The sequence below is a fragment of the Sorex fumeus genome, unplaced genomic scaffold (genome assembly GCF_029834395.1).
Source record: "Sorex fumeus unplaced genomic scaffold, SorFum_2.1 ptg000007l, whole genome shotgun sequence".
NCBI classification, from domain to species: domain Eukaryota; kingdom Metazoa; phylum Chordata; class Mammalia; order Eulipotyphla; family Soricidae; genus Sorex; species Sorex fumeus.
Window position 1 is genome coordinate 48,730,869 of NW_026606064.1, and position 27,474 is coordinate 48,758,342.

The 27,474-nt window shown below is 44.3% G+C and overlaps 1 protein-coding gene across 2 annotated transcripts in view; it reads left to right on the plus strand.

Moving 5' to 3' along the window:
• Nucleotides 1-844: 844 nt before the first annotated feature.
• The window catches only part of LIN9 (lin-9 DREAM MuvB core complex component), a 66,879-nt gene continuing 40,249 nt past the window's right edge, over nt 845-27,474 (plus strand). Inside the window, exons 1-5 of one of the 2 annotated variants that reach the window (XM_056132525.1) lie at nt 1,141-1,176; nt 3,794-3,896; nt 11,898-11,930; nt 15,018-15,112; nt 18,317-18,421. In XM_056132525.1, coding sequence (XP_055988500.1) covers nt 3,890-3,896; nt 11,898-11,930; nt 15,018-15,112; nt 18,317-18,421 — 240 coding nt within the window. In that variant the 5' untranslated portion in view covers nt 1,141-1,176; nt 3,794-3,889. Of the gene's footprint in view, nt 1,177-3,793; nt 3,897-11,897; nt 11,931-15,017; nt 15,113-18,316; nt 18,422-27,474 lie in introns of both variants that reach the window. The other variant, XM_056132517.1, reaches the window with a different exon arrangement.

A 27,474-nucleotide genomic window follows, 5' to 3' on the forward strand; every position in this document is an offset into this window, starting at 1 on the left:
GGACTGGTGCTGCTCACTAACATTTAAACCAACTGCTGAGAAGCAGGCATGGTTTTTATGGAGGCCGGCAGGCTGGAATTGTGGCCTCCTTCCTGAAGCTTCTTTCAAGACGAAGTGACTTTCCATCTTGGCGTCCTATCCGCCAACATTCTGGCGGAGCGCCTCACCAGCTCGCGCGCCACCGTGGCCACACCGTGGCCGGCGTCTGCACCCCGCGAAGCCTCCCCCGCCGGGTTCCCTGCAACCCCCGCGGCCCGTAACCACGGTCCAGCGTCTAAGAGGCATGAAATGGTCGAGACCGGCAGGAACGCGGAGCCCGACGCGCTCCGGAGCTGCCGCCCTAAATAAACGGCGAACTTCATGACCTCTCAAGGTCTCGCCGCCATTCGGGCGTCCGCGGCTGGGGAGGGGACCCCGGGGGCGGGGGGCCCAAGTCCCGCGCCGACACGCCAAGGTGGGGGGGGGGGGCGCTGCGGCCGTAGCCCTCCTCCGCCTTCCGGAGAAGGGCGGGGACGGAGACGCCGGGAATCGTGGGCTCGGGGTACTGGGGAGCGGGGCGGGGGGAACGGCTTCGACTAGAGCCCCCCTCGCCCCGTAACACGACCCCGAGCGCGGGGCCTCGGTGCCCGCGCCGGGCGGTGCCGCCTCCGGCCCCCGCGCTCGGCTCGGCTCGGCCCGCCGCGGCCACCCTCCCCGTTCCCCTCCCTCCCTCTCCCCGCTCGGAACAAACAGCCCGCAGTTCCCGCAGCTGCAGCGCGAGACGCCGAACGCGCGCTGGGAGCGAGCCCCGGAGGAGGCGGGCGGCGCGGGGCCGGGCGGGACTCGGGCGCCAGGCCCGGGCAGGGGCGGCGCGAGACAGACGGGCCGCTCGGCGCGGCCTCCCTCCGCCTCTGCCCGGCCCGGGGGCGGAGGCGGAGGGGGGAGGGGGCGCTGCCGAAGTTTGGTCCCGCGGCGCCGAAACCCTGTCGCGGGCCGAGCGCGGGTGGCAGCCGGCCCGCCTCAGCCGGCCGCGACGGGAGGAGCGCGGCGCCGCGTCGCGCCGCGGGCAGCGAGCTCCGCATTCGAACCTCCCTCGCAAAGACAGTCTCCGCCCCACAATGCACCGCGGCGGGCAGCCTTTGAAAAAGCGGCGCGGCTCGTTCAAGATGGCGGAGCTCGACCAGTTGCCTGACGAGAGTGAGTAGCACCTCCAAGCACCCCCCCCCTCCCCGCCGGCCGCCTGCCCCCGGGCGGCCCTGGCCGGGGCGGCTCGCCCTCCCCTCCGCCGGGCCCGTGGGCCGACTGCCAGCTCCACGGTGGGTCTCCTAGCCCTCGCACCCGGGTGTTGCCGCCGCGTCGCCGCCTTTGTTATGGTGTCTGGTGTGTGGGGTTCTGGGGTGGTTTGAGCGCCAAGGCCGGAAGCCGGGAGCCCGGGGGCCCTACCCGGGCGGGACCAAGGCGGTGGCGGCTCCCCGGGCCCGACTCGGGCCCCGGGCCGCCGTGGAGGGGAGAGCGGCGGCCGGCCGCGGGGGCTGCGCTCGCCGTCAGCAGCGCTCGCCGGGCGCCGAGGGACGCCCGCGGGGTTATGTAACTCGCCGGGTGGGGGGCCGCGCCGGGCTCGCCTGGGGCGGGGGCGCCCCTTCCGCGGGGCTCCTTCTGGCCCCGGCTGCCGATCCTGTCCTGTCACCGTCCCTGCCGCCGCTGGCACTTGCGGGCGTCCCTGGCCTCTCTCCTCCGCGGCGTGTCCACCTCTGAAGTGTTTCCGTGTCAAAGGGTTGGCCCCTTCCTTCCCTCGGGACCACAGGTGGCCGTGGCTCTTTCCAAGAAGGGGGACACCCCGCATTCAGACAGCCTCTCATCCCTCCGAGTTCCTCGGCAGTGTGTGTGTGTGTGTGTGTATGGAGGGGGGGCAGTCCCATCGTACCCGGTGTACCCCTCCGCGCGTGCACATCCAGCATTGGCCAGGACAGCCCCCGGGTGCATGGCCTGCGCGCCCCACGCTCACGACCAGGTGTGCGGACTCCTGGGTGGTCGGTGAGGACACGCACACAGCCAGCCGCTGAAGCGCCCCTAGCACCTCTTCTTGCCATTTGCAGTGTCGTTCAGGGCATAGAGATGGGGGGTTTTAGTTAGCCCCCCAACCCGGATCCGCAACCCCCCCGTGGGGCACTCCTGGAGAAGTCAGATATGCAGAGTTTTCCGAGGACGGAACCCCCAGAATTCCGTCTCCCTTTAGACCTCACACTGGAGGCCAAGAGACGTAAGAAATGGGTGCGGAATTTGGGTCTCCTAGTTGGATTCAGATGAACTTCGCGAGATCTCAAGTCCAGAGCAAAGCTTTTGGTGGAAGAGTGGGTGCTCAAAATGTGCCCACTGTAGAGTTACAGTGGAACTTTCTCGATGATATACAGATGTTCTGTTTATAGTGTTCAGGGGAGTGGCCACTGCGTCACACTTGACTGGAATGACAAGAGACTGAATTTAACATTTTGCTTCATGAGCATTGGGCAAGACACAATTCTGAATTGTCTGTAAGTGTCCCCTCCCCCCTTGAGGACTTGCAAGGTGTGCTTGAAGGGGGACCCTCCTAAGGCGATTTTGGAGGAAGATTCAATGCAATGAAAGTTGCTGGGCCTGGGGCTGGATAGGTAGCACAGCAGGTAGGGCATTTGCTTTGCACGTGGCCGACCCTGGCCGACCGGGTTCAATTCCCAGCATCCCATATGGTCCCCTGAGCACCACCAGGAGTAACTCCTGAGTGCAGAGCCAGGAGTAACCCCTGTGCATCGCTGGGTGTGACCCAAAAAGGAAAAAAAAAAGAAAAAAGAAAGTTGCTGGGCCCTTCATTGCCAGTATTGTCCAGACCACCTTGACATGCTCAGGGGTCACCTGGGTCACTCCCAGGGTGCTGGCACACCCAGTGTTGCTTGACACCCTGCAGTACTGGAGGCCTTCCAGGACTGCAGGTGGGGACATGGGGTCAGACCCAGGTGGGGGTGTGGGGTCAGACCGAGTTGACTATATGCATACATGCATATGCCTTAACCCCTATACTATCTCCTGCAGACTTGTATTTCTTGTTTGGGGATAGAGTTGATTGTGATTTAGGATGTTCCCCAGTAAGAGTTGACCTGCTAACCACAACGTGCTTGTCATCTGGAAATCTCTGAAAATTCTTTTTATAAACATGTTTTCTCCCCTCTTAGTAGACCCAGCTGCTAGAGCTCTTAGTTTGGTTATTCTAGTCTTTTTGTCCTGTGAGAGAGGCTTTAAGCATCTTTTTTTTTTTCTAAATCTTCTTTGGAATATTTGCTCATTATAATTAAACATTTACTGAAGGCATATTCCAGTTCTCTGTAGACTTGGCACTCACAATAGAGTTCAAATTCCAGTGACACTGTCAAACTATATAATAATCATTATATTACTCCGACATGTCCAATACATGGTGTCTGTATATGGGATAGGGGTGTAGTGCATGGTGTGTTGTATGTCTTGTTTAACTAGACTGCAGTTTGTTGAAAATGAGGATTGCCAAACTTAGTCCCATAATATACCACAAGTCAAGTATGTATAAATACCTGCCTATATAGGTTTGAGTGTAGGCGCATGAGACATTGCTTATGAAATTCGAGCAGTGTCTTGAAAAGGGAAGGTAATTTCAGTTTGAAACTGAAAATTACACTCTTTTTTTGTGCCAATTTTAGTCAAGGGTAGAGGGGCTAGATAATAAATTAGCCATTTAGATTGTCTAACAATATTAATAATAAAAGCTACCTTTTTTTTCTTTTTCTTTTTGGGCCACACCCAGTAGTGCTCAGGTCTTACTCCTGGCTCTGAGCCCAGGGGTCACTCTTGGCAGGCTTGGGGGACCATATGGGGTGCTGGTGATCAAACCTGGGTCGAGTGCATGCAAGGTAAGCACCTTACCCCATTCGTTAAGCCCTCAGTCATTCTTTTAAGTCAGAAACTAGGGTGTGTGGGAAATAGTTTAAATGGGAAGTATACATGCTTTATATGGGGGATGTCTGGGTTTGATGACTCCTAAGCATTCTCTGATGTGGTGGTGAAGGGAGAGAGGGAGAGAGTGAAAAAAGAAAAACCACTGAAAGTCTGTCTAAACAGGGTTGAATCTTAGAGGTATCTTAGATTGAATCTGAGATAGATCCTAAGGGTTATGGCTCAATGGTAGTACATTTGCCCTGCATGTGTGAGACCCTGGGTTCAAATTCTGACACCATGTCATCCCTTGAGCACCACTGGGAGTAATCCCAGGAGCACAAAGCAGGGAGTAACCCCCAAGCACCTCAAAACAAGCCACTACATACTCTCAGACATTCCGAAGGGCCACACATGAAAAATCATATAAATGGGGTAGGGATCAGGGGTCAAACCTGTAGGGAGGGAGAGAAGGTCGTAAAGGGGCCACAGTTGGAAAAAGATTGAAAATTACTAAAGTAGAGCTTGTGTGAAGTCCAGGGGCATCTGAAAGGATGGGATCTTAGGAAGAACTATCGAATATAGGAGCTCAAATAAAGTTGTTAGCTGAAAAAAGACTCTCATCTCACATAAAATACAAATACCTCAGTTGAAATATGAATTAAATGTGAATATGATATACTGTTACAGAGCATCTGGGTCATCCTACGTTTTTAAGAAATGGTAGCTTTGGGGGCTTCCCTAGCACTGCACATGATCCCCAAAGCACTGCGAGGAATCATCGTGAACACTGCCAAGTATGACCCAAGAAAACTGGGGAAAAAGGAAAGAAAAGAATGACTGGACTATATAGTTCAAATGAAACCTAGAACTTATCTTTGTGCAACTATTTTTAACTTCCTTTATGTAAGCCTTTCTAATTCTTACACCTTTGATCTTCTAATTGTCTCAGCTCTACCTACTTCTCCCCATTAACCTAAACTGTCACCATCTCTGCTTAGTACTAATCACTTCAGCCTTGCATGAATCTACCACCCAACCCCACTCCCTTAGCCTCCACAGCTAATGATCCTTTCAAAATGTATTGTGAAGCATACATAGACAAAAGTTGGGAATATGTTCTGAGAAGTGTATTATTGTTAGGTGGTTTCATTTTCTGAGACTGCCAGATTGTAATTCTACAAACTTAACATGACCTACTACATGCTTAGGGTGTGTGGTTTAGTTGATTAGGACCAGTCATACTTTTAATACATCACTGGCTAAAAAATTGTTAAGTGTCACATAACAATATAATAACCTGCTTCTTAAGATACTTCAGTAGCGCCAGATCCCTTTTGTGATTTGGCCACTTATAGCTTTGCTTTGTATCACCCTTTCTCTTATTCTTTTCTGTTGAGCTTAATTTGACCTTTAAAAATTTTTTTTTTACTTAGCAGGGTCTTATTTTTTAATTTTTAATTCTTTTTGGCCATACTGGCTTTGATTTTAGAGATCACTCCTGGCAGTACTCTGGGGACCATGTGGGGTACTGGGGAATCTAACCAGGGTTGGCCACTGGCAAGGCAAGGCATGCCTTATCTGCTGTACTATCGCCCCAGTTCTACTTGGTAGACTTTCTTTCTTGCGGGATCTTTGTAAATGCTGTTTCCTTGGCCTGGAATGCTTTACTTTTTTCTTTTTTTTCTTTTTGGGTCACAACCAGCGTTGCACAGGGCTTACTCCTGGCTCATGCACTCAGGAATTACTTCTGGCAGTGCTCGGGGGACCATATGGGATGCTGGGAATTGAACCCAGGTCAGCCGCGTGCAAGACAAACGCCCTACCCTCTGTGCTTTCACTCCAGCCCCTAGAGTGCTTTACTTTCATCTCACTTCTAGTTCTCTTCTTTAGATTTCATTTTTTTGTTTTGTTTTTGGAGTACAACTGGCAATGCACAGGGGTTACTCCTGGCTCTACACTTATGAATTACTCCTGGTGGTGCTCAGTGGACCATATGGGATGCTGGGAATCGAACCTGGGTTGGCAGTGTGCAAGGCAAATGCCCTACCCACTACTATCATTCCAGCCCCTAGATTTCGTTTTAAGCTTTTTCAGAGAGCTATTTTCTATCCTCCTTGACAAGGTTGCATCTGACTGAATCTTCATTCCACGGGGTACCTTCTAGGTAGCAGCTTAATGTATAAATACCTTAAATATATAAATGTGATTATTTATAATTACTTTGATTAGAAACCCTATCAGAGAAGGTGCTATTTCTCTTTTTCTTCATGTTTGCATTTCTTGCATAACCCTTGACATATTTCTCTAATCTTTTATTTTTTCCTTGTTTTTGTTTCTGACTCCTGGTTCTACACTCAGGAATCACACCTGGTGGGCTCGGGGGACCATATGGGATACTGGGGATCAAACCCAGGTCATCTGAATGCAAGGCAAGCTCCCTACCTGCATTACTATTGCTCCGGTTCCATTCTCTGTGATCTTTTTCATACCTCTCTTCCCTTGCCATCTACTCCTAGCAAAATGGCCTTTTTCCTGTTCCTTTAGTATTTTATATGTTCTACCTCAGGTTGTTTTTTTTAACCTACTGTTTTCTGCCCAAATTCATTGTTTTGACCTGATCTGTCATTGTCGTGTCCTTTCCTGGTGTCCTCTCCTCATAGAAGCATTATCTATCTATCCTGTGTGAGGTAGCTCCTTTACTCTGAGATCACCTTATTTATTTCTTTTATAGCAACCACCAAGAGTGTAGTTATCCTTTCATGTACTTGTTTAAAGAGTCTCCTCCCATGAGCGTAAGCTCCTTCAGAGCAGAAACTGTCTTTTCCTTTGACTAAGCTCAGCCCCTTAAATAGTGCAATGTCAACGTTCAGTCAAAACTTAGTAAATGACTTAAAGTTGCAGCAAGATGCTAGCAGTTAAATGACTTAAAGAACATACCCAGTTACCTCAAGATGCTAGCAGTTACCTGCATGTAAAACCCTTGTTGTGAACTTAGTTGTGTTTTGTTTTGTTTTGTTTGGGTGGAGGAGCCACACTCAGCAGCACTCAGTGGTTACTCCTAGTTGGTGTTAGGGTTGCTCCTGGTGATGCTCTAGGGATCATGTGATGCTGGGGTCGACACTCAAGGCTCCAGTATGTAAAGAATGTGTGGCAGCCCTTTGAGCCATTGGCCTTTACTAGTTTTTGATTGATCAAAGTAATACTAACAGTAAGTGTCATATAAAAATTAGTCAGGTGCTGTAGGCATTCTCTTGCCATCTTTAAACATATATTAGCTCATTTAATCTTCAGTTTACTGTCACTGTCCTCCTGTTGTTCATCGATTTGCTCGAGCGGGCCCAGTAACATCTCCATTGTGACAATTGAAAAAATTAGCTATACAGAGAGCACAGCAAGAAAGCAGAACCAGAATTGAAATGTTCCTAGTCCCAGTTTGTGTTCTTATTTACTCTGCTCTCTTGTTTCTCAAAAAGAAATAGGTCAGAATTCTCAAAATATAGTTAGTTCCTGCCTTCATGCATGGAGCAGGAATGGATATTCCTGGGGCTCTTCCAGTGTCTTCCCAGATAGTACATTTCAGAGAAGCTTAAAGCGCTTCATAAAAAATTGTCTTCTTGGGGTTAGAGTGATAGTATGGTGGTTAGGGCATTTGCCTTGCACATAGTCAATCTGGGTTCGGTCCCCGGTATCCCACATGGTCACCTGAGCCCTGCCAGGAATGATCCCTGAGTGCAAAGGCAGGAGTAAGTTCTGAGCACTGCCTCTTGTGGCCCTGAGATGTTGCATGCCTTGGTAGAGTGCATACCTCCTGTGTGTGGGGCTCTAGGTTCAATCCCTGCCACTACACACAGTAATAAAAGTTTCTTCCAACTCCTTTTCCACATTCTCTATCCTTATTATTTTGTTCTGTTAACCTCCCCCCTCAGCACTTTTCATCACTAGGTATGCCTTTTTGTCACCCCTCCCTAGACTAAATTCCATGAGAGCAGCAGGGACTTGGGCTGTTTTGCATACTGTGTTATCTTCAGTTCCCAGCGGAGGGACTGGTGTGTGCTGAGCACTCCACATACTGAATGATTGATTGGTTACTGTTTTTTCTCAAATGAACTGTGTTGGTTGCTACATGAACATAGCTCTGCCTGTTACTGCTGCTTCCCAGTTTTGTTACATTGTTTGAGGCTTGATAAAAATCAGGACTTATTGGCATCTCTTCCCTACTTCTCTCCCAGGACTTATTGTCTTTGGTCATTAAATGTCAGTTTACCTATAGAAGTTGTTGAGGAGCCAAAGCTGTGACTCAGTAATAGAACACTTGTCTTACATCTTTGAGACCCTGGAGTCAATTCTTGGCACCACCAATTAAAAAGTTAGGATCTGGGGATATAGTGCAGGCATCAGAGGCACAGGGTACCCACTTTAATCTCTGGAACTGGTCTCCATCACTCCCACCACTCCCCAGCACTGCTGGGAGTATTTCTGGTGCTGGGAGTATTTCTAGTGCAGGGTAGAAGCAACATGATATTGCTTGGCTCAGAAGTTGCCTCTGGTCTGGGTTCTTGGTGTTCTGCTTAGAACCTGTGAGGATGCTTAATAACCATTCTCTGTATCCAGGCAAGAGAGGAGGGTGAGGGGCTGGAGTGATAGCACAGTGGGTAGGGCGTTTGCCTTGCACGTGGCCGACCCAGGTTCAATTCCCAGCACCCCATATGGTCCCCTGAGCAGCGCCAGGAGTAATTCCTGAGTGCAGAACCAGGAGCAACCCCTGAGCATTGCCAGGTATGACCCAAAAAGCAAAGAGAGAGGAGAGAGAGAGAGAAAGAGAGAGAGAGAGAGAGAGAGAGAGAGAGAGAGAGAGAGAGGGGAGGGTGAAAGCAAGTGTATTTGAAATTCTTCATAGTGCCTTGCAGAGAAGTCAGTTGAAGTGTAAGGTTTTGAGATGCATACAAACGTTTCATAGCCAAAACTTTGGTTGCGTTAGGGCTGGAGCAATAGTACAGTGAGTAGTGCGCTTGCCTTGCACTCAGTCAGCCAGGGTTTGATCCCCGGCATCACCCATATGGTCCTCTGAGTACCATCAGGAGTGATTCCTGAGTGCACTCAGGAGTAATCCCAGACATTGCTGGGTGTAATGGAAAAACAAAAACAAAAAAACCCTAAAAACAAACAGCTTTTGTTGTTTCTCATTTGAAGTTGTTCATTTATGTGAGTTATGTCATTGTTGCTTTTGTGCAGACAGGTAGAATTAATCTGTCTTCTAGTTTTTGTACCTAGCTGATATACTTTTTCTTACTTTCTCCTCTGACAATAATATTTGGTTTTGTTTTATTTTGTTTGGGGATACTCCCAGCTCAGAGGTCAATCACTGGCAGTGCTCCGGGGACCATCTATGCCAGAAATTGAATTCAGAGCCTCAAACATGCAAAGCAGTTGCTCTAGCACTGAGCCACACCTCAAACCTCTATTATTTGATTTTATTTTGTATAATTATAAAATAAATTGGCTCCTTGTTTGTTTGTTTGTTTTTGGTTTTGGGAAACACTTGGCGATGCTCAGATACTCCTGGTTTTGTACTCAGGAAATACTCATAGGGTGCTTGGTACCATATGAGATGCTGAGATGCCAAGAATTGAACTCAGGTTGGCCACTGGATTGACTTCTTTAGATACATTGATACATTTTAAACATGCCTGAAAATTTTGTATTTTTTATGGGCTGTGAATGAGGCTGGAGTGATAGCACAGTGGGTAGAGCGTTTGCCTTACAAGCGGCCAACATGGCCGACCCAAGTTCGATTCCTCTGCCCCTCTCGGAGAGCCCGGCAAGCTACCGAGAGTATCTTCCCCCTCACGGCAGAGCCTGGCAAGCTACCTGTGACGTATTCGATATGCCAAACACAGTAACAACAAGTCTCATGATGGAGACGTTACTGGGCCCGCTCAAGCAAATCGATGAACAACGGGAGGACCGTGACCATAGGCTGTGAATATGACTTAGTGATAAAGCACACACTTGTATGTGGAGAATGTAGGTTCAGTCTTTGAAACTGCAAAATTTAAGATTTTTTTTCAGGGGCTGTGATAGCACAGCGGGTAAGGCGTTTGCCTTGCATGTGGCTGACCTGGGATTTGATTCCCAGCATCCCATATGGTTCCCCGAGCACTGCCAGGAGTAATTCCTGAGTGCATGAGCCAGGAGTAACCCCTGTGCAATACTGGGTGTGACCCAAAAAGCAAAAAATAAAAAATTTTAAATTTAAAAAATTTTTAATAAATTTTTTTCAGCAAAACTAAGTAAATTACCAACTTTTCAAATAACATTGTAGATTCTTTCAAATAAGGCAGTTAAGACATGAGAAGTGTCCCGTTCTTTTTTTGTCTTTTTGTTTTTGGGCCACAGCCAGCAGTGCTCAAGGCTTATCCTGGCTATGCTTGGGGGACCGTATGGAATGCAAGGATCAAACCCAGGTTGATCGCTTGCAAGGCAAACACCATACCTGCTGTACTATCTCTCCAGCCCTGAGAAGTAGCTTGTTTTATCAATAAATAAAAAAATAAAAAAGCTTTATTTTATTTTTTCAGTTTTGGTCTATGTCTGACTTTACTCAGATCTTACTCCTGGCTTTGTGCTCTAGTAGTCCTCGGGACCATATGGTGCCAGAGATCTAACTCTGGTTGGATGCAAAGCAAGCACCTTACCCACTGTATTCTCTGTCCAGCCCCTAAACTATCTATCTCTCTGGGCCACCAGCTTGTATCTTTAAATATTATACATACCTGCATCCTAAACTTCCAGGGTACATCCTGTTGATCCCTGACCCTTCCAAACAACCAAGGGATGTGCTGCCTATGTCCCTGCATCCTTCTACATCTTTCCATTTTTTGGTTCATCTTTCCTATTTTCCCTTTCTTTTGTCTTTTTTTTCTTTTCTATGCCAGCAGTCAAACCCAGGGCCTCACATAGAAGGCGTGAGTTCTACCACCAAGCTATATTCCCAGCCGTACGTTTTTCTCTCCTTCACTATCACTTGTGTTTTGTTTTGTTTTGTTTTGTTTTTGTTTGGGGACCACACCCTGGTGGTGCTCTGGGTTTATTCCTGACTCTCCACTCAGGGATCACTCCTGGCAGGACTCGGGACCATTTGGGGTGCCAGGATTCTGGGTCAGCCATGTGTAAGACAAGTGCCCTATCTATTGTCCTCTCTCTCCAGCCCCTGTACTACCACTTTTTGTTTACTTTTGGTTTGGGGGCTATACGTAGCAGTGCTCAGGGGCTATTCCTGACTTTGTGCTCAGGAATGATCCTTGATGGTGCTCAGGAGAGCAGAGGATTTTTGTCGTTGAAATACAAGCCAAGTGCCTTGAACCCTATATTATCTCTTCAGCCCCTCCCATACCACTTCTGATCTTTGCCTCCATAAATGTAAGCGCCCTTTCTCTTTTCTTTCTCTGGCATATTTCTGTATGAGGACCCAAAATTGCTTCTTCCCCTGTACTCTGCCTGCCTTCTTACACGTTTTTCTCTTGGGAAGGTCTTCATTTCTTCCAGATTCAACAAAACTCCCATCTGTAGCTGTTTTATCTGTTTGTTCTAAACCTGTTCTGTTTTATCTGAGTTGTGGTCTGTAACTTAATGTACAATTCTAGGTACACATCTCTATTTTTGGGGGGGTGTTGGGGGAGATTGGGTCATACCCAGCAGTGCTCAGGGTTAACTCCTGGCTCTGTGCTCAGGTGGCACTCCTGTTTGGGCTCAGGGACCTTATATGGTGCCACGGTCGAACCTGGGTCAGTTGCTTCAAAGGCATGCACCCTGTCCACTTTACCATCTCTCTGGCCTCTCTTAAGTATACATCTTACCATCATTTCAGACTCAGCACTACTAAAGCTAATGAGTCATTCCCCACCCCACCCCCCCAAGCCATCTTCTTTTTCTCTCACTCTGGTTACAGAATAATATTGGTTTGTTTTTAATTACAGGCTCTTCAGCAAAAGCCCTTGTCAGTTTAAAAGGTAAGAATCAGCATGATTCTTTAAGAATGGTATAAATTTGGAATTTGATTCTTTGAGTTAATCTGGATATAGTGTTTTTCTGTGATTCATTATAGCTTTTAAATATTGGTTTTCACTAATGATAGCTTTATAGTGCCAGGGATCCTGTCTCAGGCCTCATTATCACTAAGATGTATTCTCTTCCCATGAATTTAAACTCATGGTGTTATATGAGACTATGTTGTTGTTAATTTAGAAATTATCAAGAATTTTATTTTTCTAGAATTAAAAATAAAGGAACTTTCTACCTGAACATTTCAGATTTGCTAAACTGTATTTTGAGGTACTTGCTTTCCAAACAGTAGTTTCTTGAAATTAAAAAAATGGCAGGACCAGAGATGTGACTCAGTAGTAGAGTGCTTGCTTGCATGTGTAAAACCCTGCACTTTTAAGTAAAAACAAAAACAAATCACCCGAGAAAGAATACTACTACTGTTCTTTTTCTGAAGGAAAAAAATAAAAGACATAATCCTTGGTCTTGCTTCCTCTCACTCCCCCTAGGTACATTCAGTGTAGTTTATTGAAAATTTTTACCTTTTGAGCAAAATTATACTGGGTACATCAGTTTGGAATCAAGCTTGATATTCTCAAAGGTTCTTTAGTAGTTTTAGTTTTTATTTTATTTTGTATTTGTATATATATTTGGCAAGTGTGGTATTTGGGCCATATCTTGTATTTGGAGACCATTTGTGTCAATATCAAACTGGGGTTGGCTACATATAAGGAAAGTGCCTTAACTCCTGTACTCACTCTCTAGCCCTGTGGGTTCCTTTCCCCTCCCGCCCCCCCCCCCCCCAATTTATTTTGTATTGGATCACAGTGAGATACACAGTTACAAAGTTGTTGGTGGTTGGGTTTCAATCATACATTGTTCCAACATCCATCCCTTCACCAGTATACATTTCCCACCACCTATGTCCCCAGTTTCCCTCCGACCAACCCAGCCCCCCCTTTCCAGTTTTAAAGCTACAGTTTGTGCTTTGACTAGGTGGTTTAGCAGATTGTCTTACAGACTTTGAGAACGCTTAACTTAATTATTTGCTTAGCATAATCAACTGCACTTCACCTCTTTGCTTTTATATGTTTTAATCTATACTTTAGAAGTTTTCTATTGTTCTTTTTCTCAATATGAAAAGTTTCTTTTTAAAAACAAAATCTATGTATGTACATCTGATATAATTTATTATTCTTATAGGGTAAAGTAGAAAATGCTGATGAGCAACTAGACAAATAAAAGTAATTATCTTGTATATATTATTAGTTTCTCATATCTTTGTGTAAATTTCTTTTATGAAAATGAAACTTCATTATTTCCATAATAAGCCTAATCAGTTATTTGATTAGATTATATTTAGTTGCATGCATCTCCGAAGACATTTCTTTTAATGAAGGAAAACTAACACCATATATTTCAATTTTAGATATCAAGGTTTTCATATGTAGAAGCAGAAGGCATTGAAATTGTGCTGTAGGGGCTGGAGCAGTAGTACAGCGGGTAGGGTGTTTGCCTTGCACGCAGCTGACCCAGGTTTAATTCCTGGCACTCCTTATGGTTCCCCAAGCCTGTCAGGAGTGATGGCAGAGAGTAGTGCAGCAGGTAGGTAGGGTCTTTGCCTTGTTCTTCCTTGACTTGGGTTCAATCCCCAGAATCCTGTATGGTTCTTTGAGCCCACCATGAGTGATCCCTGAGCACAGAGAAAACAAAAGAAAAATTTTATTTGGCTTTTTGGGTCACACCTGGTGATGCTTAGGGGTTGCTCCTGGCTCTGCATTCAGGAATTATTCCTGGTGGTGCTCAGGGTACCATATGGGATGCCAGGGATCAAACCTGGTTCGGCCAAGTGCAAGGCAAATAAATGCCCTCCCAGCTATACTGTAGCTCCCAAACAAAATTTTTTAATTTTTATTTATTTATTTATTAGTGAAACACCATGAGTTACAGTTGTAGACTTACAAATTTTTGTGCTTGTGTTTCAGTTATACAATGATGGAGTATCCATCCCTCCACCAGTGCTCATTCTCCACCACCAATGATCCCAATATCTCTCCCTTCCCCCCCATAGCACCCCGCCTCTGTGGCAGGGCATTCCCTTTTATTCTCTCTCTCCTTTTGGGTGCTGGGGTTGGCAAAAGAGGCATTGAGTGGCAATCATGTTTGGTCTATAGTCTACTTTCAGCATGCATCTCCCATCCTGGGAGGATCCTCCCAACACCCTTTACTTGGTGCTCCCATCTGAGCTGCCTTTTCCCCTAGCATGTGCAGCTGGCCTCCAAGTCATGGATTGAATCTCCTAGAACTTATCTCGACTATTCTTGGATGTTAGTCTCCTATTTCAAACAAAAATTTTTTAAATAAATTGCATTGTAAATTAAGTCTAGATTTTTCCCTCCATTGTCTTGCTTTAGTCAGGCTGTGTTTATGAGATAGTTCTTGGGAAATTAAAATAGAGGAATTTAAAACAGGAATTTAAAAATTTAATATGGAAATTAGTTTTCTTATATTTTTTATTTATGCATTTGGCTTTTGGGCCACATTTGGCAGTGCTCAGAGCTTACTCCTCACTCTGCACTCAGGGATCACTCCTAGTGGAACCAGTGACCATATGTGGTGCTGGGGATCAGATTTGGGTTGGCAGGTACAAGGCAAGTGCCCTACCTGCTGTGCTATCTATCACTCTGGCCCTAATATGAAAATTTAATACTCTTCAAGATGTTTTTCCTTATATATAGATAGAAATTTACATATACCGATAATATTTTTGGTTTGTTTCTGGGCCACACCTGACTATGCTCAGGACTTAATCCTGGCTTTTTGCTTAGGAATCACTCCTGGCTGGCTCGGGAAAACATATGGGGTGCCCAGAATTGAATCTGGATTGACTGCATGCACTGTCATTTTTCTCCAGCACAGAAAATATTTTTGCCTGTAATAACTATAATCATTAGTGTATCTTTCCATATTTTAAATATATTGCTATTAAGAAAATGTTCATAGTATGAAATTCCTTGTACTAATTTAAATCTTATTAATAATAATATTTATTACAGAGGGAAGCTTATCTAACACATGGAATGAAAAGTACAGTTCTTTACAAAAAACACCTGTTTGGAAAGGCAGGAATACAGGCTCTAATGTAGAAATGGTAAGAAATTAATTTTTCTTATAACTGGACTATGATAGTAAATTTTCTACATTGTCATTTGCATACTCTCATAGCACAGTAAAAATTTTCCAAGGTTTTCTGTAACTCCAAACTATGGAGCCTTTATGTTGTTGATTAGTATTTTGTCATTTAGATAATTGTTTGTGATATGTAACATCTTGTATTTTTTTTTCTTATGTTTATTTATTGAATCACTGTGCAAAGAGTTACAAAGCTTTCAGGTTTAAGTCTTGGTCATACAATGATCAAATACTTTTCCCTTCACCAGTACTCATTTTTCACCACCAAGAACTCCAGTGTACCCCCCCTCGCGCCCCTCTCAATGCCTGTGAGGCAGATGATTTCTACTTAACTATTCTTTACATTGATTACATTCATTATTTTGACCAAAGATGCACCATTATTGTTTAGAATTCCCCCCCACCCCCCAACAACCAGAATTGCTGAAAAGGCATTGTGAAATACTTTGTTTTCCATACCTGGTTATGAGAATCATATAATGATTTTGGATTTCTGCAAAGAGCCAGATAATTACAAGATTGGTTTCTGTGCATCTGGTGTTATGGCTGTGCCGTAAAGCCACTTGTTGGGGGGGGGGGGGGGGGGCAACTCGTGACCTGGGTAGGGTGTTCAGAACAAGCTGGTACCACCCCCCTTCCCATGAGACTGCAGTTGCCCAGTCACCGCCGGCTCATACCTGGCTTTCCTATAAGCTTTGAGGCCGCGGCCACCTTGCTGCTTGGGGGGAAAAACACGGAAGGGAGCAACACCCTTTCTCTCCCAGGGAGGCATGGCACCATAGTTTAACACATGGTCCATTCACTTTTCTGCCGCAAGCAAGCTGCCGGGCTCTGGATTAAGTTCTTTTGCCTCTGGAGCCATGGCCATGCCAGAGAACCGCTCATAGGGGGGAACTCGTGACCTCAGTAGGGCATGAAGGATGAGCCGGTACCACCCCCCCCTTCCCATGAGATTGCAGTTGCCCCGTTCACCACCAGCTCATGCCTGGCTTTCCAATAAGCTCTGAGGCAGGGGGCACCCTGCTGCTGGGTGGGGGGAGGAGGCAGAAGAGAGCAATACCCTTTCCCTACCAGGGAGGGATGGCGCCGTAGTTTAACTCATGGTCCATTCACTTTTCTGCCACAAGCTGCCAGGCTCTGGATTAAGTCCTTTTGCCTCTGGAGCCATGGCCGTGCCAGAGAGCCGCTCATGGGGGGCAACTTGTGACCTCGGTAGGGCGTGAAGGACGAGCTAGTACCATTCCCCTTCCCATGAGACTGCAGTTGCCCCGTCGCTGCTGGCTCATACCTGACTTTCCTATAAGCTCTGAGGCAGTGGCCACCTTGTATGAGGTCCAGATGCATTTCTGCCAAAAGCCACTGGGTTTTGAGATTTGTTTCTGAGTCTCTGGGATAATGGCCGTTAAGCAGCTTGATCAGGAGCCAGAAAAGCTGTTTGTAGGCGGCGACTCGGGGACCTGTTGGGATGGGGAGGAAGGGCCAGTTCCACCATCTGGTGAGGCCCTGCGTGTCTTATCACTGTACCCAAACCTGACTGTCCAGTGTCCTCTGGAGGATGGCGGTCACCGGGCCGCCAGGGGGAACAGGCGAAGGCATGAAACCTATTCCCACCTGGAGTGGCCCAGCACCAGTAACCTATTGCAGGAAAAGGACGCTTTTCTGCCAAAAGCCTTTGGGTTCCGGGATTCGTTTCTGAGTCTCTGGGATCATGGCCATTAACCAGTTCAGTCAGGAACCAGAGAGGCCATGCTTCCAATTATATAGCTGAGCCAGAGGTAGTTTGTGGGCGTGTCTCCCACATACCTAACTTTTGGCTGTTTAATTTCTTGGTAAACTTTGCCCCAAGTTTTTGGGGTCTGGCCAAAGGCACAGCAGCAATTTTGGGGTATCTGAAAATCTGACTGTGCCATAAGGCTGCTGATACACTCGCCTCACAGGTACAGATTAACCTGCTGGCGGCACCATACCCCCAACATCTTGTACTTAAAAGTATTTGTTAGTAGTTGTAATTTCCTTAAATAGGGGAAACCAAAAAAACCTACAATAACCTGAAATTTTCACCTTGGAGTGCAAAAAATTTTAGTAACTGATTCCCACAAAAAGATACATACAAATAAGTGGAAAGATATTAAAATCTTGTATAGGTCAAGGGTAAGTAATGAGAGGTAGCAGTAGGCATGAATTGGCATGATCAGTGATTTTGGGGGCCACTCTCTCCTGTTCAGCCAGGTTTGAGATATTTTAGGAATCAGTCATGAAACAAGTCTGGCGCTGCCATGGACAGCAGAGTCATAATAGCTTGGGCAAATATGCAGGATTTCTCACACACTATCAATTTTATCACCATCATTCTTTAGCAGTATTGAGATTTAGTAGATTTAATTTCAATGGTCTTTAGCCCTGACCTAACTAGATGCAGGCACATTTTACTAACCAGCACCTTCCTCCCTTTCAACTAGGCATAAACCTATCTTAGATGGTAGGTTTAAATGGAAGGATTTAAAAAATTAGGGTGCTATTATGGTATAATTTGTATTCTTTGCTAGGCCTCTGGACCCTTCAGGGAACTAAATTTTTTTGTGTTAATAGTTTCTTTAATGCATGACTTTTGGATTTTATAAAAATTCTAGTTCAGTTGTTATTTGTCAATTATCTACTTTAAGTATTTGATACTCTTATTTATATATTGGTATTCAGTTAATCATTTTTTGATAGCAGATCAAGGATAACATATACATTTAGATTTATTCTCAAGTGATCTAGTAACTTTATTCCAGTTTAGCTCCATGGACATCTCATTTGTTACACCCAACTAGTATTAATCCAGGCACCATCATGAGAACTGGAATTTCCAGAATTTATTTTTCCATTTAAGATTTCACAGTTTAGTAAGGCTTTACTATTTAAAGGGGCCTCTACATCAAGGAAGCTTGGGTTCTAGTTTTAATCATCAGCTAGATATTTCATTTTTAAGCAGATTACATGAATGTCTTACTGCTTTTCAGATCAAAGAGTTTTTATATTTGTGTGCTTTGTACCACCTATATTTCTTTGTACTGCAGAGAATTTAGATTTATTTAGCCATATTTTCAGTTCCGGAATGTGTTTTGGGACAAATACAGGATGTGTTCAGTCTTTTGATTAAATAAAATTTTTGTCTTAGCCTTTCAGAAATTCAAAACGAAGTAGACTGTTTTCTGATGAAGATGACAGACAAATAAATACACGGTCACCTAAAAGAAACCAAAGAGTTGCAATGGTCCCACAGGTATGTGTGTGCTAAAATTTTGTTCATTTCATGTGGAAAGGTTAGAGTTTGCACTTTTTATTATATGCATTTGGAAAGCAAGTTCCTTTCTTTTTTTTTTTTTTTTTCTTTATGGTTCACACCTGGCAATGCTAAGGGGTTACTCCTGGCTTTGCACTCAGGAATCACTCCTGGCAGTGCTCAGGGAACCATATGAGATGACAGAGATTGAACCTGGGTCAGCCGTGTGCAAGGAAAATGCTCTACCAGCTGTACTATTGCTTTGTCCCCAAGTTCTTTTCTTATTTGAGGGGAGGGCTCCAATTGGTGGTGGTAAGGGACCATGCTTAATGGTGGTTGATGGACTATATGCAGTGCCACAATTTGCACTGTATTATTCGGCAAGCTACCAAGGGTATTGCGCCCGCACAGCAAAGCTTGGCAAGCTACCCGTGACGTATTCAATATGCCAAACACAGTAACAACAAGTCTCACAATGGAGACGTTACTGGGCCCGCTCAAGCAAATTGATGAACAACGGGAAGACAGTGACAGTGATTGTCGCCATAACCATATACTAAACAAGAATTGGTGGTTTTGTTTGTTTGTTTTGGGGCTACACTCAGCAATGCTCAGGAGTACTCCAGGCTCTTCCCTCAGGAATTACCCCTGGTGATGCTTGGGGACCATATGGGATGCCAGGGATCGAAACCCAGAGGTGCTCAACTCTGGCAGCATTGTGACCAAGGAACTGAAACCCACACCACTTGAGTATTTCCGGGTTTGGAGTACTGAGCTAAAGAAAAGAACTTGCAGGCCAGAGATAGTATAAAAGTTAAAATAAAATAAATAGGTTAAAAAAAGTTAAAATCGTTGCATATGGGGCCTCTGCAATAATGCAGTGAGTGGCACGTACTCAATTTCGATTCCTGGCATCCCATATTCATGGAGGACTCTGTAGAGATTAGTTGTAAAGCAGTGGGGTTTGGCCATTGGCATGGTGGTGGCTGTGGAGTGTGGGTGTCCCCTTCCTCTTTGTTGTTACTGTTATTGTTGATAACTGGAGTATCACCAAATTATTAATTTGAGGTGGCACTGAGGATCCTAAACAGCAAGTGCCACTGGGATGGCTCTTGGTGTGTGGGATAGTGAGATCAGACTTGCCAAATCCCACCAGCAGTGAATGAGGGTTCACTTTCAACACCTCTCTTCCAGCACTGTTTATTTCTAGATTTAACTGATAAGCTAAAGTTTCCAAATTTATTGGCCTACCCCCTTTTCAGAATAAAAATGACTCAGTTCTCCCCCTGGAAATTTACCTTCATGTCATCTGTGACTGGAGATAGTTTAACTTCTTTTCCAATTTGAATATTTGTTTTTCTCTTTCTTCCCTAATCAGTGTTGCTAATACTGCCAATATGTTGAATTACAATGGTGGACATCCTTGCCTTGTGCTTAATATTAAAGGAAACAATAGAATGATTTTCAATAGCTGTTTATGTATGTGTATACATTTTTTTTGTTTTATATTTTTGGTTTTAGGGCCACATTCAATGATGCTCAAGGGTTACTCCTAGCTCTGCACTCAGGTGTCACTTCTGGTGGGCTCAGAGTACCTTATGGGATGCCAGGGATCAAACCCAGGTCAGCCACGTGCAAGGCAAGCACCCTATATGCAATACTATCTCTCCAGCCCCTAACCATTTCTATTTAATAAATCACCATTAACCTATTAAAAATTTTGGTCAGTAACTCAGCCAAAAGAAAAATGACACTTTTTTGATAATAATATTTTGCATACTTTTGTTATTAGGCAACTCCCAGAATATGCAAAATATTTTATATTGAAAAGCTCATTTCCAGGACTGGAGAGTAATGTAGCATGTAAGGCGTTTGCCTTGCACAAGGCTGACTTGGGTTCGATCCCTCACACCTCATATAGTTCCCTAAGTACAACCATAGATCTCTGAATAATGCTGGGTTTGACCCAAAAACAAAAAGGGCAGTTTCCACAGACAGAGATGTGGCTCATGTGGTAGAGTACATATCTTGTGTTGCATGATCCCCAAATACTTTATGGCCAGATGTGCCTCTTGTGGCCCTGAAGAACTGCCAGGTTTGCACATTATCAGGTGTGACAGATCTAGCACTGATAGGAATTTTTTTCCTTTTTGACTATCATTAGAGTCGCATCCACAGCCCCAATCTCATTTTGATGTTGATTTGAATTTCCCTGATTATTAGTGATGTTGAACACCTTTCTGTATATGTTAACCACGTACATATTTGTATAGTTTAGATATTAGCACCTTATTGAGATGCTTTGCAACTATTTTGATTTTCAACTAATATGATTTGCAGCTATTTTCTCCCATTCAGTTGGCCTTTTCATATGTAGATGATTTCCTTTGCACTGCAAAAGCTTTTTAGTTTTGTATAGTCCCACTTGTTTAATTTTTGCCTTTGTTACCTTTGGTTTTAGTGTTATAATCAGAAATTCATCTCTAAGATCTGGGTCAGGGAGTTCATTGTTTATATTTTATTCCAAGAGTTATATGGGAATAAAACATGGGTTTTATTTTCATAAGGTTTTAAATCTATTTGATATATATTTTCTCATGTAAAATAGTCCAGTTTCATTCTTCTGCATGTCATTGTCAGGTTTTCCCAGTATTATTTATTGATAAGATTGTGGTTTTTTCTGTTGTTTAGTCTTGACTACTTTGTCATAAATTCATTGACTATATATAGGCTTGTAAAATAGTTTGAAATCAGAAAGTATGATGTCCCTGGCTACATTTTTCTTTCTCAAAATTTCTTACTTTATTAGGAATCTTTTGTGGTTCTTTGTAAGTTAATGAGGGCTGGAGAGATAGTTCAGCAGGTAGAGTACTGCCTTGCAGACAGCTGACCCAAATTCAATCCCTGGCATTCCTGAGCCTTGCCAGGAGAGATCTGAGTGCAGAGTTAGAAGCTAGCCCAGAGCATCATAGAACATGCCCATGCACTCTCTACCCCACCTCCCAATTTTTTAAAAAAATCTTTTGTTGGTTCTATTTTTTTAAATTTATTTATTTTAGTGGGGAAAGATTATTTATTTATTTACTTATTTTCCCTTTTGGGTCACATTGAAGCAGTGCTAAGGGGTTACTCCTGGCTCTGCACTCAGGAAGCACCCCTGGCGGTGCTCAGGGGACCATATGGGATGCTGGGAGTCGAACCTGGTTTGGCCCTGTGCGAGGCCCTACCCGCTGTGCTATCGCTCCAGCCCCAAGGCAAGATCATTTTAATTTAATGAACTTTTCTTACAAAGATGTGAGAGGAGAGACAGAGAAGCACAGGCTTCTGCAGAGTAGAAATAAGTAAGTGTAGATGCAAGCAAGAAAGATAGGTGTTCAAGGGAGAACATGGGCTTGAAGATTCAGGCAATCTATCTCTGAACTCTAAATTTTATTCCATTTCTGCTCTTTTGTTTAGTTATCTGCATATAGGAAGGCCATGGATTTCTGTGTGTTGATTTTGTAGCTTGCTGCTATATTGTATAAGTTTGTTATTCCTACTATATTGTATAAGTCTGTTATTCCTAGGAATGTTTTTATAGAGTTCTTTATTTTGGCTCTCACCTGACGATTTTCAGGGGTTACTCTGGCTCTGCACTCAGGAATCACTCCTGACAGTACTCTGGGGATCATATGGTATTCCAGGGATATAATTCAGATAGTACCTTATCTGCTATATCATCCCTTGGCCCCTTTGTGGTGTCACAAGGATGTCCTAAGAATAGTATCATATTATTCAGTAGGTAGTGAGAGTATGGCTTTTTTTCTAATCTGATACCCTCAAAATGTTGTCTCACCTGACTGCTGTTGAATAATAGTGGTGAGAGTGGGCAACCTTGTCTTGTGGCTATTCTTAGACAGTTTTCAGTTTTTTTTATTACTGGGTATGATGTTTGCTGTTTGCTGTGAATTTATTTTAAATGACTTGAACTATGTTGAGGAAAATACCTCCAATTCCCACTTTATTGAGAATTTGTTTTTTGGGGTTTGTTTTTTAAATCATGAATTGGTGTTGGATTTTGTCAAATGCTTATTCTGCATATATCGACGTGATGCATGATTTTTATTTTTTTATTTTTCCTTGTATGGTGTATTGTAAATTGATTGACTTGCATATATTAAATCATCCTTGCATCCCTGGGATGAATTCTACTTGACCATAGCATATAATTTTTTTGATATATTATGTTTGATTTGCTAAAGTTTTGTTGAGGATCTCTGCTTATGTGTTTGTCAGGTATATAAGCCTGTAGTTTTTCCTTTTTTTGTGAAGCTTGTGTCTGTTTTGGTATCAAGGGGATGTTTACTTTATAGAAGCAGTTTGGGGTGATTTTTATTCCTTCAACTTTTTGAAGGAGCCTGAAAAGGATTGGAAGTAGATCTTTAAAAATTCAGAAGAACTCAACAGTAAATCACCAGGACCTGGGCTTTTGTTTGGGGCAAGACTTTTGATTGTCATTTCAATATGATAATAATTGGTCTGTTTAGTTCCTCTGTTTCCTTTTGATTCAAGTTCGGAAGCAGTCCAAAAATTTATCCATTTCTTCTAGATGGATAGATTTTATGGTATAAAGATTTTTCAGGTAATCATTGATGGTCCTTTGAATTTCTCTGGTGTCTGTTGCGATGTCTTCACTTTTATTTCTGATTTGGTCTACTAGGATTTTTTGTCTTGCTTGGTAAGTCAGCTATGGTTAAACCTGATGGTTTTTCTGTCTTGTTTATTTTTCAAAGAACCAGCTCTTAGTTTTTTAATTTCCATTTCATTGGTTTTTGCTCCAAATTTTATTATTTTTGCTTTGGGGCCACACCAAACAGTGTTCAAGGCTATTCCTGGCTCTGTGCGCAGAGATCACTCCTGACGAGCTTGGAGGACCGTATGTGGTGCTGGAGATCGAACCCAGTTGGCCTTGGCCTTTTTCTAGTTGCCTAAGCTGAGCAATTAATTAGGTCATTTATAGTGGGCCCTTTTCTTCCTTCCTGTGAAAGTTCATAGTTTGTGTTGCTATAAACTTTTCTCTTAACATCACTTTTGGCTGTGTCCTATATGTTCTGGTAGCTCATATCTTCATTCTCACTTGTTTTCAGGAATCTTTATATCACGATCATCCTGTTGTTTGTCGATTGCCTCGAGCAGGCACCAGTAATGTCTCCTTTATCCTAGCCCTGAGATTTTAAAAAGTGCCATATTCAAGGCTCTTTCAGGGTTAGGAGAATGAGACCCATCATTGTTACTGGTATTTGGATATTGGGTACGCCACGGGGAGTTTGCCAGACTCTGCTGTGTGGGCTGGTTACATTCTGTAGCCTGCCAGGTTGTCCAAAGCAAGAATGAGATAATAAGTGGCTGCGCGCTTCCGGGAGCTGGGTTTTGTAGTCTCTGGGTCTTGGCCGTTGATGGGATTGCACTGGGGGGGGGGAGGGGGGTCGCAGTTGGTGGGTGTGACCCCTGCTGAAAATCTGAAAAATATAATCTGATTTTCTCTTCATTGCTCATTAGTGAGTTGTTTAATTTTTAATGTGTTAAGAGTTTTTTTTTCTCATTTCTGTTGGCGATTAACTTTCATTTTCAGTAACTTATGTTCTGAGAGGATAATTGATAGTTTCTGCCTTCTTGATTTTGTAAATATGTTTTGTGACTCAGGATGTAGTCTGTCTTGGAGAATGGCCCAGGTGCACTGAAGAAGAATATGTATTTGACTTTTGGTCAAATATGTAGAGGGTGTGAAGAACCCTCTATATATTTGTTAAGCCCATCTCTTCCATTTCTTCCTTCAAAGCCAGTATTTCCTTGTTGAGTTTTAGTTGATCTATCCAGAGGTGGTAAAGCAGAGTTGAAGTCTCCTACTATTGTGTTGTTGCCTTAAAGAAGTCCCTTCAAGATTGCTCCACGGGTGTTTGGGTGTTCAATTATTATATGACTGAAACTCAAACATGGAAGTTTTGTAACTGTAGCTCAAAGTGATTCAATAAAAAAAAAAAGTCCCTTCAATGTTTCTTATAAAATTACTTTTCAGGTTATGAAAAACTTAAAACTTTTAACTTTTAAGGTTATGCTTACCTGTGAAATTCTGTATTGCTTCAAATATGAATGATAGTATGTTGGGTTGAGTATTCTTGGTAAGGTGTTCATATCGTTGAGTATTTGTTTTGTTTTGTTTTGTTGGGCTACACCAGCTGTGCTCACAGCTTGATCCTGGCTCTTTGGTCAGGGGTCTGGCTCTGTGGTCAGGGATCACTCCTATGACTTCTGGAGAATTGCTTTGGGAACCGTAAGGGGGTGCTGGGGATCAAACCCAAATTGACCACATACAAGACAGATTCCTTAACCACTTAGCCCTTAGTGGCCTCCAGCACTGCTAGGATCCAAAACATTACAGTTGTTGGGTCTGAGTGTTGAACCTTCTGGGCTATGTTTGTACCCAGATGTGTTCCCCAGGTCTCCTGAGCACTTATTGGGAGGTTCCTACACCACCCTAACCCTCCAATTTTTAAATTAGAAAATGAAAACTAATACAAATGAATGATATTTTCTAAGTTTTTCTTATATTATACTTTGCCATTTTTTGTTATGGTATTTTATCTTTCACAATCACAACAAATCACAAATCATCCTGTTACTCGTCGATTGCCTCGAGCAGGCCCCAGTAACATCTCCTTCATCCTGGCCCTGAGGTTATATTCAAGACTCTTTAGGAGAATGAGACCCATCATTGTTACTGGTATTTGGCATATTGGGTACACCACGGGGAGTTTGCCAGACTCTGCCGTGTGGGCGGGCTACATTCGGTAGCCTGCCAGTTTGTCCAAAGTAGGAATGAGATAATAAGATGTCATAATAAGATGTCGCGCCGCCGCGAATGAGGCCGTGCAGTTCCAGGAGCTGGTTTTTATAGTCTCTGAGTCTTGGCCGCTGATGGGATTACACGGCGCCAGGGGGCCAGTTGGTGGGTGTGACCCCCGCCTACTGGAATTTGGAGGATCTGGGTGGAGAATGCTCGGCCCCGATCCGAGTAGGCTTGGAGATCTCGGCCCCGGAACCCGCGTGGCTTTGTCCCTCTGCCGGTACCTTCAGGTGTGCGGAGGGTGGTCTCAGCATGGTGGTGGCTTTATAAAAAATATTTGGGGGGCTGGAACGATAGCACAATGGGTAGGGCGTTTGCCTATATATATATTTGGGATGTGGCTGGAGAGATAGTGCGAAGGGTTTAGGCATTTTTCTTACATGTGGCTGACCTCAGTTCAGTCCCCAGCACTGTCTGTGTTCCCTCAGTGACTGCTAGGAGTGACTCCTGAGCACAGATCCTGAGTAGCTCCTGAGCACTGCTAGGTATGGTCCCAGACTCTTCACATTCAGTAGTCAGGAAGCCTTCCCTCATCCCCCAACCAAGTTATTTAAAACGTTAGAATTGCACTGAAAGCTCTCTTTAATGTTATAGAATTCACTGGTGAAATTCTAGGCTTAGTGCTTGCCTGCACGCATGCTCTCTCTGACTCTTGCTCTCTCTCATTTATTTTTCATCTCTTCCCTTTCCTTTGATTGTTATTATGGTGACTGTGGGTGGCATACATACCTGGATATGGTGCTCTCTGGGGAATTGCAGTACTTGCACACTCTGCTGAGGTGCTCACTGTGGTTTGTCCTCCTTCAGTTGTGGTACTTGCACATTTGCTTGCTCAAGGTCACATTCTTCAGTTGGGGCATGCACTTTCTGATTATAGTGCTTGCCTCAGGTGGGTGCATTGGTCACAAATATGCTTGTCAGGGCTCACAATTTCTGGCTGAGGCACTCACGCCTGTTTAGTTAGGTGCTCATCAGGGGTTGAACCCCTTTGTGGTACTTGCACACACATGACTGAAATGTAGCTGTAAATTTCTTGTATTGCTGGGGATCATAGACCACAGAGGTCCCAGATTCAAATATCAGAACTGCCAGCATAATGCTAGTACATGTGGCGACTAGGGTATTGAACCTGCTTATAAGACTGATGTTCTAAGCTACTGACTCTGGAACCTTAATAGTCTTTTAAGACCAAAAAGCTCTAAGATCCATGGCCAGGGGAAATGGGTTAGGAGAAGTGGTCAATGGTTAGAACTAACCACAAGTATGTATGGGGCTGAGAGTAGGTAAGATAGAGAAGAGACCAGTATGACATAGCTGGAAATGATCATGCTGGACAAGATCTGAGGGTTAAAAGTAGGTAAGGGATATTCTTGACAGCCTTTCAGTGTCAATATTGCAAACCACAATGCCCAAAAGAGGGGAGGGGACAGAGAGACAGACAGACAGACAGAGAGACAGAGAAGTGCCTGCCATAGAGGCAGGCAGGGGGGTAGGGGGTGAGGGGGGGTGATGGGAGGGAACCTGGGGACACCGGTGCTGGGAAATGTAAACTGGTGGAAGGATGAGTGTTGGAATACTGTAAGACTGAAATCCAATCATGAACAGCTTTGTAATGGTCTATCTCACAATGATTCAATAAAAAACGTTTTAAAAAACCCTCTAAGAATATTTGTCAAAAGTATCTTCTTATTGTGTATCTGGGCTGGAGCGATAGCACAGCGGGTAGGGCATTTGCCTTGCACGCAGCCAACGTGGCTGACCCAAGTTCAATTCCTCCGCCCCTCTTGGAGAGCCCAGCAAGCTACCAAGAGTATCTCGCCCACACGGCAAAGCCTGGCAAGCTACCCGTGATGTATTCAATATGCCAAACACAGAAACAACAAATCTTATGATGGAGACGTTACTGGGCCCACTTGAGCAAATTGATGAACAATGGGAGGACAGTGACATTGCGTAGCTAAATTGAAATTGCACTCTAACATAAACATGGTGGTTGCAAGTATTTCAGTTTGTCAGAATTTTTTTTTCTTTTCTTTTTTTGGGGGATGGAGGGGCACCTGGCAATAATCAGTAGTTACTCCTGGCTCTACACTCAGGAATCACTCCTGGTGGTGCTTGGGGACTATATGAGATTGAACCTGGGTTGGCTACATACAAGGCAAGTACCCTA